This window comes from Prionailurus bengalensis, chromosome D2 (genome assembly GCF_016509475.1).
Source record: "Prionailurus bengalensis isolate Pbe53 chromosome D2, Fcat_Pben_1.1_paternal_pri, whole genome shotgun sequence".
Classification (NCBI taxonomy): Eukaryota; Metazoa; Chordata; class Mammalia; order Carnivora; family Felidae; genus Prionailurus; species Prionailurus bengalensis.
This window is the reverse complement of record NC_057351.1, coordinates 33,688,680-33,705,490: the sequence shown is the minus strand read 5'-3', so window position 1 is coordinate 33,705,490 and position 16,811 is coordinate 33,688,680. Positions and strand designations below refer to the sequence as shown.

The 16,811-nt window shown below is 35.5% G+C and overlaps 1 protein-coding gene across 9 annotated transcripts in view; it reads left to right on the top strand.

Moving 5' to 3' along the window:
- The window catches only part of PPP3CB (protein phosphatase 3 catalytic subunit beta), a 58,934-nt gene that overhangs the window by 19,818 nt on the left and 22,305 nt on the right, over positions 1-16,811 (top strand). For all 9 annotated transcript variants that reach the window (XM_043598065.1, XM_043598062.1, XM_043598064.1 and 6 more), the window contains exons 5-9: positions 1,265-1,410; positions 1,678-1,817; positions 1,921-1,998; positions 2,105-2,199; positions 4,971-5,096. In XM_043598065.1, the coding sequence (XP_043454000.1) occupies positions 1,265-1,410; positions 1,678-1,817; positions 1,921-1,998; positions 2,105-2,199; positions 4,971-5,096 (585 nt within the window). The remainder of the gene's footprint in view (positions 1-1,264; positions 1,411-1,677; positions 1,818-1,920; positions 1,999-2,104; positions 2,200-4,970; positions 5,097-16,811) is intronic.

Here is a 16,811-nt window from a genome sequence, read left to right as displayed (position 1 = left end):
GGAAAACAGATCTGTTAGCAAACTACCAGTTTAGATGGTTGCTGGGTATAGATTTTCTCATATTTGAATGTTACAGTGTTAAAAATGGAAAAAAGAATTAAGTTCTTTTTTTCCTTTAGATAATCAACAAACCACCCACCAAAACTCCAGCAAAAATGTAAAATATCCACGAATTTAAATATATAAAGGAGCAAAGGGATCTCTGTAAAACTAAATTAACAGTTGGATTTGGTGGAGTTTTTTTCTCTTGTGTTATTTTGGCTTCATGCTTCACTGCCCATTTTAACCATTGTAGACTAGAGGAGCCCCTCTGTTTCTCCAATATATGAATAAGTTATCTTTTCTTTCTTTCTTTTTTTTTTTTTGAATTGGATGGACCTTGAGTTTTGTTGTGATGATGTAGTCATCTTCCCTGTAACAACAAAGTAGTCACTGATTCTTACAATAAAATAAAGTATTAAAACTATTTTAGCTTTAAGTATAATTCTAATTTAGCTTTACCTGGCCTATAAACTAGGTAAAAGGTTGGGCTGTTTTTAGAAATTTGACTTATTTATTTTAAGTAATATTTTATGGTGATCTAATGCATACCCAAAGTAAATTTAGAGACTGCAAATATTTTGTCTTCATAAGACCAATACCACTGCTTATTTTATTGATTCTCATACAGCAAGATGCTTTCCTTTTTTTTTTTTTTAATTTTTTTTTTTTAATTTTTTTTTTTTTTAACGTTTTTATTTATTTTTGAGACAGAGAGAGACAGAGCATGAACGGGGGAGGGGCAGAGAGAGAGGGAGACACAGAATCGGAAACAGGCTCCAGGCTCTGAGACATCAGCCCAGAGCCTGACGCGGGGCTCGAACCCACGGACCGCGGGATCGTGACCTGGCTGAAGTCGGATGCTTAACCGACTGCGCCACCCAGGCGCCCCAATGCTTTCCTTTTTAGAAAAAAATTGTATACAGTAAAATTCACTCTTTGTAGTGTTTAGTTCTGAGTTTTGACAAGTGCATAGAACTGCCTACCACCATAGTCATGATAAAGAAAAATTTCATCATCCCATAAATTCCTTTTTTCTGTCTTTTTATAGTTACCTCTTTACTCACTGGTGACCACTTAGCTGTTATCTGTGTCTATAATTTTCTTGCCTTGGTTTCAATAGTCAATTATAGATAGGTAGGTAGGTAGGTCAGTCGATTGATCGATAGATTAATCTTCAAAATGATCAACTAGTATTGTAATTTTCAATTATTTTTTCTTCTAGGTAAAATTAAATATTCAGAAAGAGTCTATGAAGCTTGTATGGAAGCTTTTGATAGCCTGCCTCTTGCTGCACTTTTAAATCAACAATTTCTTTGTGTTCATGGTGGACTTTCACCAGAAATACACACACTGGATGATATTAGGAGAGTGAGTACATATTGTAGTTCCAAGGTTGGTTCCTATTGATAGTACTTTGTTGGGTAGAGAGTAGAAATTTTAAACTTCTCTTCACTGCCAAGATAAGGTAATGGTAAAAATTATCATACTGATATTTTAAGGAAATATTCTCTAACCATTTCAGAACGATGTAGTATGGACAGTATTCAAAGTTGGTACCACTTTACTGTGTCCATTCTATTCTCACTTTTGACAAGTTATTCTTTTCTTTGTTTCTTTCTTTTCTTTCTTTCACAGTTAGATAGATTCAAAGAGCCACCTGCATTTGGACCAATGTGTGACTTGCTATGGTCCGATCCTTCTGAAGATTTTGGAAATGAAAAATCACAGGAACATTTTAGTCACAATACAGTTCGAGGATGTTCTTATTTTTATAAGTAAGGAAAAATATCCAAGATTAAACACATTTTAGTTGTTAAAATAGCATATATTTCATATAGAAAACCATTATTTTACTTAATTTACTTTTTTCCCCCACAGCTATCCAGCAGTGTGTGAATTTTTGCAAAACAATAATTTGTTATCGATTATTAGAGCTCATGAAGCTCAAGATGCAGGGTAAGAATTCTGTTTCCCTGACCCAAATTAACACCTTATGTACAAATCAAACTTAGTAACTCATAATTGATGCTTTACGATGCATATTAAGCTATTTGTTTTACAGCTATAGAATGTACAGAAAAAGTCAAACTACAGGGTTCCCTTCATTAATAACAATTTTTTCGGCACCTAATTACTTAGATGTCTACAATAATAAAGGTAAGATGTTGTTGATAAAAAAATTGTTAAGCAACTTAGCTTTTTTATTGACTTATTTTTTGAAAATAATGGAAAAGAGGCATTGTTTGAAACTGTAACTATCCAAATCTCATCATAAAAAAGTATAAGATATAAGGGAGGGGAGAGAATAAGAAATAAAAATCCAAAATGTGAAACTTACCATCTGTAATCATTCCACAACTTGTCAGTCATAAAAGCTATCTTATAAAAGAATGCTCCGAATTAAGTAAAAAAATCAAACATGATTTTCTGAAACTCCCCTTTCTTAAATCTTTCCCCTTATAATCAAGAGAATGTTTTCTTGTTTGCATAAAGCTCCTTCTGCTGCTTTGACCATTTCATGTATTTGCACTATATAGTTAATTTAGTTTATCATGTTTCTTGTTTTATTTCACTGATCTAGGTTCTGTTTGTCTTTCTTACTCCCTGCTTTTACCTCTATCTACAGTCTTATCATTGCCCCATGAAGATTTGTAGTTGAACCTTCTTTGATTAATTCATTCTGACCTCCATTTCAGAGACATATTCTTCCTTTCTTTTAACTATTCTTTTTTCCTTTTTTTCGTCTTTTTTCTTTATCTCCTGTTCCACTAGTTTTCATTCCTTCTCCTTCTGTCCATATTTGATCTGTCTATAATAATTGGGTTTCATTTAACTTTGAACATAGCTTATTGACAGATAATACTTAGGATCTTAATCTAGTTAAGTGTGTGCCAAAGACGTTAAAGATGAGCTTGGGTATGTTTACGTAGTTCACATTTTCAGGAGAGGAAGTTAAGAAGCCAGCTTCTATTCTGTCTTGATATGTCTGGAATTCAGTTGACTATGCCATAGTTTCCAGGGTCACTGGAACAGATGTGCCAGGAGGAAAGAACAGAAGGTTAAAGACTTTTTTGAAAGTATTAGAGACGTAATGAGGTCATTGCTAAATATGGGTCATAGAGGACTAGAATAAGAGGATTTTTTGTTGTTGTTGTTATTGGAGATGATGGTTAAAAGATTAAAACATTTGCCTGAGATCAAATGGTAGCATGCTATCAGCTTGATACAGAATATGCTATAAAAACTTAATACTATATTAATTACCAAAACAACCATGCCATGGACTGAGTTGCTAATCTTCAGAAGTTGGTATCTGTGTAGTCTCTAAGGAGTATGTCAGTGCTAAAATAGCCTTTTAAATTGTAGTTTAGTTTACAAACTTCAGAATTTCTGAAGAAGTTATCTAATGATGTGTGGCTTCACTTTTGAAGAAAATGTCATCTAAGTTTTGACTCGGTTCTCAAGAACAGAATAGAGTGCTACGTTTAACTTTGTACCGGCGCTCTGCTACCTCAACTGTGACCTCCCCTTATCAGCATTATAAGACCTAGTGTTCAGTGCTCAGTTGATTACTGTCTTATTGGTTGTCCTCTGTCAGTTTGACCTAGGGGGTAAAGGGATTACTTTTCTGAGTATTCAGAAAAGAAACTCAAACCATCGAATCTGTCTTGTCAAAATCAGATGTCTCTTAGTAGTGATTAGTCTATACATAGTGTTAATGATTTGAGTGCTTACATGGTATGGGTATGTTTGTAATGTTTCATTCCATCTATAAGGCAATTTTCTAGATTCTTTCTCTCTCTTTCTCTCTCACTCTCTTGTTTTGTTTTAAAGCTGAAAACTTGGTATCGGCCCCTAATTTCTGAGGCTAAATTTTAAATACTTTTATTTCCTAAGGGAAACAAACACATTACTTGTGACTTTGTATTAGCCAGAATCTCACATCTTGGAATTTAACATTTGCATTTTCATGCTTTTCATTAAAATGGAAAAAAAGTAATCACATAATTACTATATCTACAAAGCATTTTATACTTTTATATACTTTCATGTGAAATACATTCTCTGATCGTAAAATCAACTTCTGAGATAGGCAGGGTGGACATAATAGTCCTATTTTATGAATGAGAAATAGGTTAGTTAAATAATTTACCAAGCATTACGAAGATAGTATGTGCTATAGCTTAGATTAGAATCTAGCCCATATAACCCAGTGTTCCATAAAATAATATAACCAGTGTCTGAAATCTATGTAGTTAATTTAAGATATTATTTCTTTTAACATATTGAAACATTAGATACCTTAAATTGAGATGAGTATGTTACTTTTGGGTTATTTGGTTATAATATTTTTAATGGAATTTTTTCTAAATGAAGTAAAATATTTCTTTGTGGTAATTTCACTTGATTTCCCATATAAATGAAATAAATACATTTATATAATCATAAAAACTGCTTTTTTTCTGGCTTTTGTTTTGTTTTGTTTTTTGCTTTATTACCATTTAGCTATCTTTTTCAGGTTGCCTGCAACTAAAAAGATCCTCTTAAAATTCCTTCAACTTATACGAACTTTTAAACCTAGAAAATTGCTCATTGCCGTTCTGTGTTTTCTCTAAAAATTGAGTTTTCACAATTTTGGATTTAAAGTGCATGTTCTTCATTAAATTATAAAGTGAAACAAACATTCTAGAAATCTGGGAATTTCATTAAAAATAACTGTAGATCTGACTATGCTTTATATAAAAGTGTATTAAAAACAAAAGTGTGTTATTACTAAAAAATTAGTTCCTATCTCCCTCTACTAGTCCTTATTCAACTCACCCCTTGATTCCCTACCCCCTTAAAACAATATTTTTTTGCTTTTATGTGTTTTAGACTTTTGGAGCTAAAGACAAATTGTTACATTCACATTCAAACTTCTCTTTCAGCTGCTGTATTAAAGTATGAAAATAATGTGATGAATATTCGACAATTTAACTGTTCTCCACATCCTTACTGGTTGCCCAATTTTATGGATGTCTTCACATGGTCTTTACCATTTGTTGGAGAAAAAGGTATGATTCTTTTTTTTTTTTTTTTAATGTTTTATTACTGTTAACATTTACTCCAGTTTACTATTGCAGGCACATACTTACTAAAAGAAACTGAAGTCTAGTTTCACTGTGGGTTCAGCTCTACTTGTGTCAGTGGGTGTGGATATGAGAGCCTCAAAGATATTTTGGTTAGCTGTTTATAGCCCCCATGTGAGGGTGTCTGGGGGACTAGGAGAAGACTTATAAATAGCCTGATGTTGTCTTCAGCTGTTGGGTTTTACTTTCTGCTTTTCTTTAGCTTAAATCTTTTATAAGGAATGGAGGGATAGCTTTGCTTTGGAATGGACACTTTTGCATATTTTAACAGCACTTTTGGGGGATGTCAGAGTATTTTATGGGAGAATTTAAGAGCCCTAGTTTTGGGCAATGTTAGTTATATTTTAGCAGTTCTGTATACCCTGAGAAGAATGATAAAGAGAAATTCAGGTTCAAACCTAATATTTGTTTTCCTGTATAAAAATATGTATACAAATTTAGTCGTGATGCCTTCTGATAATTTCCATTAATAATATATTAGTTTATGCTTATTAGGCTTTTTAAGAGAATATAATGCTATTTAAGATTTTTTTTTTCTGTTTTTTTTTTTCCTAGTTGTATAGAATTCTTAGGATTTCCTTACTTTATCACATTCTTTTCTATTTAGTGTTAATTTTTCCACAAGGCAATGCCTCAGTTACCATAAGTGGAAAATAAGAGTATGAGAGTACAGATATGATTGTAAAACATTTTGTTCTACATCCCTCTCTATTTTTTCTCACCTCTTCCATGTTACAAAATGTTCCTTTCTGTTTGACATATGATATTTCTGCCAACGCAATTTTGGGTTCTAAAATACAGAGTTAATACTTAAACTGTGTACGTTAAACAGACTTCTTGAAGATTGCCTTCAGTCTTCATCAGTTACTCAGTAGGTCAACAAGTTAATATGGAGATAGAATTACCCACTTTAGCATTTGAGAAGGGGGCCAGTAAAAGGCTTAGGTGCAAGGGATGCATTACACTTATAACCTTCTATCTTTGGTGGATGAGAAATAGTTCAATCATAGCATCATCAGGCTAAAGGGAATTTAAGAATTCATATTGCTCATTCTCCTGCCCTTAGGCTAGACTTCAACTCAACTATTTTAATGTAATATGAGTGGGGTTGGGGGGCTGGAAAGAAAGGGAAGGATAAGGTAGGAGGAAAATAGACATTTCATGGATTCTGATTTGATTCTATAATGCATCTGCAATAAGGAAATACAGTACTTCATTATATCTAGTCTAAATATTTGTGTTTTGAGAAAAGAAATAGGGATAATAGCTTTTCTCAACTAATGCACCTATCAAAAACCAGGGCATCAGAGAATTTTAAAACTAATAGTTAACTTAATAATCATGTAGTCTAATTCCTTTTGAGAGATGAGAAAATTTAATCTAGTTTCTGGGGATCTGTCATAAGTAAAAATGGAGAATCAGGTTTCTATCAGTGTTACTACATTTGAAGTTTGCTACTAAGTAATCTTTTGTTCTTTTTTTGCCACTTTAAATCATCTTATAAAGATGAGGAAGTATTCAAACCTTTTGACCATTTTCCCCCCTGTGAATCTTCTCCAAATTATTCATATCTTTCTAAAAATGTGAAGCTTAGATTTGAATATTATACGCAAATAGAATCCTAGCTAATGTTGAGCACAGTAAGATTTTTTCAAACTCTTTGCATATTTTTCCATTTAATACATGTTAGCTATTTAGATAGACTATTTGATTCTAATGAAAATTTTCTTTTGTTGTAAATAACAGCAAATGGTGGCTCATTTGTTCCACTTTGAAAAAGCCAATTTGACTCTGATGTAGTCTCTGAGAAGCACCGAACCTAAGCCAGAGGCTTCCTTGGAGGCTGATTGAATCCTAAAGTTAGATGAAATCTGTGTTTTTAACCTTTTGGGGCTTTTTATTTCTTAAAAAGAAAATCCTATGTTGGAAAGTTTCCAACATATACAAAGGTATAATGAATAATATGATGAGTTGCTATGTACCAATTGCTCAGCTTCAATAATTTGATCCAGTTATCAAACCATGGCCAATGTTGTATCATTTATATACCTATCCACTACTCCCCACCCAATACATTAATTATTTTGGATCATATATCAGCCATTTTTTTATAGCTATAAATATTTTAGAATGAATCTGTAAAAGATAAGGACTCTTTCTTATTATTAAAGTAACTACACAAACACAGTGATTAATTTCTTAAACCCTTTTGAGAATCTGATGAAATTTATGGACTTTGCCTCAGAAAAATACATGTATGTTTGTACATAAACATAACATTTTCAGGATGCTTCTATATCTGAAGTAAATTGGTAACTCTTTTCAGGTTTACTGCCCCCAATTTAAGAACCTCTGTTCTAGAGGGTCCAATAAAGTGCAATCTCCCATAGAAGGTCATACATGTAATATTTATTCATTTACTAGATTTTTTTAGAAAGTCTGTTTTATTCTCGTTACTAAGGATACAAAAATACAAGTAAGACATAGGACTTTGCAGATTAATAGAGAATTTAAGATACATGAATAATGATAACAAAATGTAAGTGTTCCTAGAGAAGTCTAGTTTTATAGGAATTAAGAGGAGGGGGTAAATTATATTTGTTAGAGGGGTTAAAGTAGCATTTGAACCAGGGCTTGTAGAATGGTGGAATTGGAATTGTAGATATGGGCAGGAGAATTCTAGGTAACAGAATTTACCTGAGTCAGAAAGCAAGAGAGCATAAGGCCACTGACAAATGTTGAGGGGTTCAGGCTGATTTGCAGTTAAGATGTATGAAGGTCAGTAGTAGTAGAAAAAGAATGAGAAGTTAAGTTAGGGCTAGATGATGAGGATTTTGATCACCACACAGAGAATTTGGAACTTTGATAAATGGTGGTCAGCAGCTGAAACAGAGTATTGACCATGATAGTCATTTAGAAAAATTGGTGAAATGGCCTGGAAGACTAGAAGTTGGGAGACCTGTTTTATGAAGCTCCATCAAGAGTCAAGTGGAACTGGGGCGCCTGGATGGCTCAGTCGGTTGAGAGTCCGACTTCGCTCAGGTCACGATCTCATGGTCCGTGAGTTCGAGCCCCACATCAGGCTCTGTGCTGACAGCTCAGAGCCTGGAGCCTGCTTCAGATTCTGTGTCTCCCTCTCTCTCTGGCCCTCCCCCCATTCATGTTCTGTCTCTCTCTGTCTCAAAAATAAATAAATGTTAAAAAAAAAAAATTTAAAAAAAAGAGTCAAGTGGAACTATAATAAAGCCCTGGTAGCATTAGGAATAGAGAGCAGGGGAGAACTGCAAGAATTATAGAGGTACGATGAGTTAAGACTTAATAAGATTGCATGTTGCAGGCGAGGGAATGGTTGAAGATGACTTAGATGTTTGATCTGGTAGATATTACCATTAACACTCTGTGATGAAAACCTGTTATTTTAGCAACCCCTCACTCTAGTTATAGCTACTCTTGATCTTCATTGGGATTGCTAGGCCTTTGACTGTGTCATTTTCTTCTAAGTCAGATCACTCCTTGCCTCTCTTCCTTAATGCACCTTCATACTCCTTTCTCTCTCTTTTTGCTATTCATTTATCTTGCAAATCTTAGCCCCAGTAAATCCAACCATCCATTTTCTCCATTCTTATAGCCAGGGTATAGAACACTGCTGGAGATACTTACACAGCCTTATGAAGTGGTACCACTCTTTGATTGCTAGGCATTGGTTGGGTTCTCGATAGTACCTAAATATTTTTTGTGTCACTAATCTGCTTCCTTTCCCTTTTCCGTTAGGAAATATTATCAATTTAATTTTTTTTTTCTCTTAAACACTTTTTTTTTGTAGCCACTTCCCTCACTCTCAGAGAAAACATATATCACTAGTGGGAGCTTTCTCTACTTATTGTTTCCCTTCTTATAAACCTTGAAGTCTTACCTTGTTGAAGTCTTACCTTGTTGAAGAGGTGACCCTTTCCATCTAGGGTTAGCCCTTCTAACCTGACTCTAGGATTCCATTATGCTTCTATTTTTTCAGGAAACTTGCTTCATCTATTAGATCTGTTAGATCTTCTGTATTTTCAGACTCTCTGTATTAAGTTCTTTTATAAATTGCTGAAATCTATCTGATCTTTATTTTAAAGATTAAATAACATTTCCCCTATTTGGTATCTTTCTTTGGCAACTACCATGCCTTTCTTTCACAGTTAAGCTTCTGGATGAAAAGTACTATATACTTAAAAGCTACTATTTGTTAGTCATAAATGACATCTCGTAGCTTTCAAGATAAATCTTAATCTGTCACACAAGGTCTTTGGACCTCTTTATGTTTTCAGCCTCATTTCTTTCCTTCTCATCTTATTCTCTATGTTCTAGCCATAACACAGCATTACCAATTACCTGCATATGATGCTCATTAGGTTTCATGTTTTCATATTTTGGTTTATTTTTTCATAACAGTTTTAATGAGATATAATTCACATCCCATATAATTAACCTATTTAAATCCTACAGTCCAGTGGTTTTTAGTATATTTGTGGAGTTGTACAGTAATCACCACATTTTTGAAACGTTTTAATCATCCTCTCAAAGAAACCCTGTATCCATTAGTAGTCACACCCCATTTCCTCCTGCCTCTCATTGCTGGCTCTCAGCAAGCATTAAGCTACTTTCTAACTCCATAGGTTTGCCTGTTCTGGACATTTCATATAAATAGAATCATACAATTTGTGATCTTTTGTGACTAGTATCTTTCTCTAATGTTTTCAGGTTTATCCATGTTGTGGCATGAATCAGTACTTCATTCCTTTTTGTGACCAAGTAATCTTCTATTATATGGATACACCACTTTTAAAAAAAAATTATTTTGGGGTCTCCTGGGTGGCTCAGGAAATTAATTGTGAGACTTTGGCTCAGGTCATGATCCTGTGGTTTGCAAGTTCAAGCCCCACCTCAGGCTTTCTGCTGTCAGCAAGGAGCCCGCTTCAGATGCTCTGTCCTCCTTTCTCTCTGCTTGTGCACTCTCTCCCTCTCTCTCTGTCTCTCTCTCTCTCTCAAAAATAAACATTAAAAAAAATTTTATTTGGGGAGGGTGGGTAAAGAAGTTTATTTTAATTGCAGTGTAGTTAACATGTAGTGCTACATTAGTTTCAGTTGTACAATATAGTGATTCAACAATTCCATATAGTACTCGGCGCTCATCAGGATAAGTGAACTCTTAATTCCCTTCATCTGTTTTACCCATCTCCCAGCCATCTCCTATCTGATAATCATCAGTTTGTTGAAGAATCTGGTTTTTTTTTTCTTTTTTTGTTCCTTTGTTCATTTGATTAAACTCCATGTGTGGGTGAGATCATACAGTATTTGTTTTTCTATGATTGGCATATTTTGCTTACCATTATAGTTTATAGATTCATCCATGTTGTTGCAAATGGCAAGATGTCATTCTTTTTTATGGCTAAATAATATTCCGTTGTATGTGTATGCATGTGTATATATATCTCTACACATATATATGACTTTTTCTTTATCCATTCATCTGTTGATGGACACTTGGGCTGCTTCCATAATTTAGCTGTTGTAAATAATGTTGCTATGAACCTAGAGGTGCATGTACCCCTTTGAATTAGTTGTTTTTGTCTTTTTTGGTAAATATTCAGTAGTATGATTACTGGATCATAGGGTAGTTCTATTTTTAACTTTTTGAGAAACCTCCATACTGTCTTCCATAGTTTCTGCACCAGTTGGCATTCCTACCAACAATGCAACATTGCAAGAGGGTTCTTTTTTCTCCACAGCTTCACAGACACATGTTGTTTCTTGTTTTTTTGTTTTTTGTTTTTTAAATTTTTTATTTACTTTAGAGAGATAGAACACGCAAACTGGGGAGAGGGACAGAGGGAGAGACAGAGAGAATCTTAAGCAGGCTCCACACACAGTATGGAGCCCAATGCGGGGCTTGATCCCATAACCCTGAGATTATGACCTGAGCTGAAATCAAGAATAGAACTCTCAACTGACTGAGACACCCAGGTGCCTGTTTCTTGTATTTTTGGTTTTAGCTCTTCTGACAGTTGTGAGGTAATAACTCATTGTAGTTTTGATTTACATTTCCCTGAGGGTGAGTGATGTTGAATACCAAATTTTGTTTATCCCTTCATTAGCTTCAAGATATTTGATTGTTTTCACTTTTTAACTATTAATAATGCTGCTGCAGTGAACATTCATGTACAGGTTTTTGTATGGACATATGTATTTATTAGGTATAGAACTGGGAGTAGAATTAGTGGGTCATATCGTAACTCTTATGTTTAACCTTTTGAGAATCTGCCAAACTTCTTTCCAAAGCAGCTGTATAGTCCCATCGGCAGTGAATGGTTCCATTTTTTCCATATGCTTGCCAACACTTTATATTATGTATTTCTTTTTTTTTTATGTTTATTTTTGAGAGAGAGAGCGTGCACGTGAATGGGAGAGGGGCAGAGAGAGAGGGAGACAGCAGGCTCCAGGCTCTGAGCTGTCAGCACAGAGCCTGACATGGGGCTCGAACCCATGAACCGTGAGATCATGACCTGAGGCGAAGTCAGAGGCTTAACTGACTGAGCCACCCAGGTGCTCCTATGTATTTCTTATTATAGCCATCATATTGGATATGAAGTTGTGTCTCATTATGGTTTTGATTTGCATTTCCCTAGTGAATAATGGTGTTGAGTATATTTTCATGTACTTATTGACCATTTATCTTCTTTGAAGAAATACTTATTTAAAAAATTTTTTAAATGTTTATTTATTTTTGAGAGAGAGAGACACTCACACATACACACACATGCACACACGCACACACAGAAAGTGCAGCGGAGGAGGGGCAGAGAGAGAGGGAGACACAGAATCCAAAACAGGCTCCAGGCTCTGAGCTGTTAAGCACAAAACCTGACACAGTGCTTGAACTCATGAACCCTGAGATCATGACCTGAGCCAAAGTCAGGCGCTTAACTAACTGAGCCACCCAGGTGCCCTGAGAAATTTTTATTTAAATCCTGTGTTCATTAGAATTTTTTTTTTTTTTTTTTTTTTTTTTAGAGAGAGAGAGAGCACACACAAGTGGGGGAGAGGGGCAGAGGGAAAAAGAGAGAGATCTTTTTTGTTGTTACTTATTTTTGAGAGAGAGAGTGAGCCTGTGCGAGTGGGGGAGGGACAGAGAGAGAGAGGGAACAGAGGATCTGAAGTGGACTCTACACTGACAGGAGAGAGCCTGATGTGTGGCTTGAATTCATGAACCATGAGATCATGACCTGAGCTGAAACCAAGAGTTGGACGCTTAACCAACTGACCCACCCAGGCACCCCGAAAAAAAATTTTTTTTATCACTCACAAAAATGTGCTTTTATTAACAATAATTCATAAATTATATTTATGTGTTTGTACAAACTCTACCAAATTGTGGTTCAGTAAATTCATTGCCACAAAGGCAGCACAACACATGCCCCAGCTGAAAAGTGTACAGTTCTCATGATTACTATGACAAAATCCTTCCTGAATTGGATTTTCTTCAAATTGTCCACTGAGATGACCATAAAAGATCATCTATAAGACATACAGACATGAAAATTATAATATTGCACTAATGTTAATATCAGGTTGGGAAGACTGTAAGGATCTTGATTATATAGTGCTCCTCTGTTGTATCTCTCATCATCCTGGAAAGCTAAGTTTTCCAGGGAACGAGGTGTTTGTACACTTTCCATTAGTTTAACCAATACAATTTCCCTGGATTATTTATTTATTTATTTATTTATTTATAGTTTTTTTTCCTTTGATGTCTTTTATTTTTATTTATTTATTTTTAATGTATGAAATTTATTGTCAAATTGGTTTCCATACAACACCCAGTGCTCATCCCAAAAGATGCCCTCCTCAATGCCCATCACCCACCCTCCCCTCTCTCCCACCCCCCATCAACCCTCAGTTTGTTCTCAGTTTTTAAGAGTCTCTTATGCTTTGGCTGTCTCCCACTCTAACCTCTTTTTTTTTTTTTTCCTTCCCCTCCTCCATGGGTTTCTGTTCAGTTTCTCAGGATCCACATAAGAGTGAAAACATATGGTATCTGTCTTTCTCTGTATGGCTTATTTCACTTAGCATCACACTCTCCAGTTCCATCCACATTGCTACAAAGGGCCATATTTCTTTCTTTCTCATTGCCACGTAGTACTCCATTGTGTATATAAACCACAATTTCTTTATCCATTCATCAGTTGATGGACATTTAGGCTGTTTCCACAATTTGGCTATTGTTGAGAGTGCTGCTATAAACATTGGGGTACAAGTGCCCCTAAGCATCAGTACTCCTGTATCCCTTGGGTAAATTCCTAGCAGTGCTATTGCTGGGTCATAGGGTAGGTCTATTTTTAATTTTTTGAGGAACCTCCACACTGTTTTCCAGAGTGGCAGCACCCGTTGGCATTCCCACCAATAGTGCAAGAGGGTTCCCGTTTCTCCACATCGTCTCCAGCATCTATAGTCTCCTGATTTGTTCATTTTGGCCACTCTGACTGGCATGAGGTGATATCTGAGTGTGGTTTTGATTTGTATTTCCCTGATGAGGAGCGATGTTGAGCATCTTTTCATGTGCCTGCTGGCCATCTGGATGTCTTCTTTAGAGAAGTGTCTATTCATGTTTTCTGCCCATTTCTTCACTGGATTATTTGTTTTTTGGGTGTGGAGTTTGGTGAGCTCTTTATAGATTTTGGATACTGGCCCTTTGTCTGATATGTCATTTGCAAATATCTTTTCCCATTCCGTTGGTTGCCTTTTGGTTTTGTTGATTGTTTCCTTTGCTGTGCAGAACCTTTTTATCTTCATGAGGTCCCAATAGTTCATTTTTGCTTTTAATTCCCTTGCCTTTGGGGATGTGTCAAGTAAGAAATTGCTGCGGCTGAGGTCAGAGAGGTCTTTTCCTGCTTTCTCCTCTAGGGTTTTGATGGTTTCCTGTCTCACATTCAGGTCCTTTATCCATGTTGAGTTTATTTTTGTGAATGGTGTGAGAAAGTGGTCTAGTTTCAACCTTCTGCATGTTGCGGTCCAGTTCTCCCAGCACCATTTGTTAAAGAGACTGTCTTTTTTCCATTGGATGTTCTTTCCTGCTTTGTCAAAGATGAGTTGGGCATACGTTTGTGGGTCTAGTTCTGGGGTTTCTATTCTATTCCATTGGTCTATGTGTCTGTTTTTGTGCCAATACCATGCTGTCTTGATGATGACAGCTTTGTAGTAGAGGCTAAAGTCTGGGATTGTGATGCCTCCTGCTTTGGTCTTCTTCTTCAAAATTACTTTGGCTATTCGAGGCCTTTTGTGGTTCCATATGAATTTTAGGATTGCTTGTTCTAGCTTCGAGAAGAATGCTGGTGCAATTTTGATTGGGATTGCATTGAATGTGTAGATAGCTTTGGGTAGTATTGACATTTTAACAATATTTATTCTTCCAACCCATGAGCACGGAATGTTTTTCCATTTCTTTATATCTTCTTCAATTTCCTTCATAAGCTTTCTATAGTTTTCAGCATACAGCTCTTGTACATCTTTGGTTAGATTTATTCCTAGGTATTTTATGCTTCTTGGTGCAGTTGTGAATGGGATCGGTTTCTTTATTTGTCTTTCTGTTGCTTCATTATTAGTGTATAAGAATGCAACTGATTTCTGTACATTGATTTTGTATCCTGCAACTTTGCTGAATTCATGTATCAGTTCTAGCAGACTTTTGGTGGAGTCTATCAGATTTTCCATGTATAATATCATGTCATCTGCAAAAAGTGAAAGCTTCACTTCATCTTTGCCAATTCGGATGCTTTTGATTTCCTTTTGTTGTCTGATTGCTGATGCTAGCACTTCCAACACTATGTTAAACAACAGCAGTGAGAGTGGACATCCCTGTCGTGTTCCTGATCTCAGGGGGAAAGCTCTCAGTTTTTCCCCATTGAGGGTGATATTAGCTGTGGGCTCTTCATAAATGGCTTTTATGTTTAAGTATGTTCCTTCTATCCCGACTTTCTTGAGGGTTTTTATTAAGAAAGGATGCTGAATTTTGTCAAATGCCTTTTCTGCATCGATTGACAAGATCATATGGTTCTTCTCTTTTCTTTTATTAATGTGATGTATCACGTTGATTGATTTGCAAATGTTGAACCAGCCCTGCATCCCAGGAATGAATGCCACTTGATCATGGTGAATAATTCTTTTTATAAGCTGTTGAATTCGATTTGCTAGTATCTTATTGAGAATTTTTGCATCCATATTCATCAGGGATATTGGCCTGTAGTTCTCTTTTGTTACTGGGTCTCTGTCTGGTTTAGGAATCAAAGTAATACTGGCTTCATAGAATGAGTCTGGCAGTTTTCCTTCCCTTTCTATTTCTTGGAATAGCTTGAGAAGGATAGGTATTCTCTCTGCTTTAAATGTCTGGTAGAATTCCCCGTGGAAGCCATCTGGTCCTGGACTCTTACTTGTTGGGAGATTTTTGATAACTGATTCAGTTTCTTCACTGGTTATGGGTCTGTTCAAGCTTTCCATTTCCTCCTGTTTGAGTTTTGGAAATGTGTGGGTGCTTAGGAATTTATCCATTTCTTCCAGGTTGTCCAGTTTGTTGGCATATAATTTTTTATAGTATTCCCTGATAATTGCTTGTATTTCTGAGGGATTGGTTGTAATAATTCCATTTTCATTCATGATTTTATCTATTTGGGTCATCTCCCTTTTCTTTTTGAGAAAGAAAACCTGGCTAGAGGTTTATCAATTTTGTTTATTTTTTCAAAAAACCAATTCTTGGTTTCATTGATATGCTCTACAGGTTTTTTAGATTCTATATTGTTTATTTCTGCTCTGATCTTTATTATTTCTCTTCTTCTGCTGGGTTTGGGGTGTCTTTGCTGCTCTGCTTCTATTTCCTTTAAGTGTGCTGTTAGATTTTGTATTTGGAATTTTTCTTGTTTCTTGGGATAGGCCTGGATTGCAATGTATTTTCCTCTCAGGACTGCCTTCACTGCATCCCAAAGTGTTTGGGTTGTTGTATTTTCATTTTCATTTGTTTCCATATATTTTTAAATTTCTTCTCCAATTGCCTGGTTGGCCAATTCATTCTTTAGTAGGGTGTTCTTTAACCTCCATGCTTTTGGAGGTTTTCCAAACTTTTTCCTGTGGTTGATTTCAGGTTTCATAGCATTGTGGTCCGAAAGTATGCATGGTATGATCTCAATTCTTGTATACTTATGAAGGGCTGTTTTGTGACCCAGTATGTGATCTATCTTGGAGAATGTTCCATGTGCACTCGAGAAGAAAGTATATTCTGTTACTTTGGGATGCAGAGTTCTAAGTATATCTGTCAGGTCCATCTGATCCAATGTATCATTCAGGGCCCTTGTTTCTTTATTGACCATGTGTCTAGATGATCTATCCATTGTTGTAAGTGGGGTATTAAAGTCCCCTGCAATTACCACATTCTTGTCAATAAGGTTGCTTATGTTTGTGAATAATTGTTTTATATATTTGGGGGCTCCCGTATTTGGCGCATAGACATTTATAATTGTTAGTTCTTCTTGATGGATAGACCCTAATTATTATATAATGCCCTTCTTCATCTCTTGTTACAGCCTTTAATTTAAAGTCTAGTTTGTCTGATAC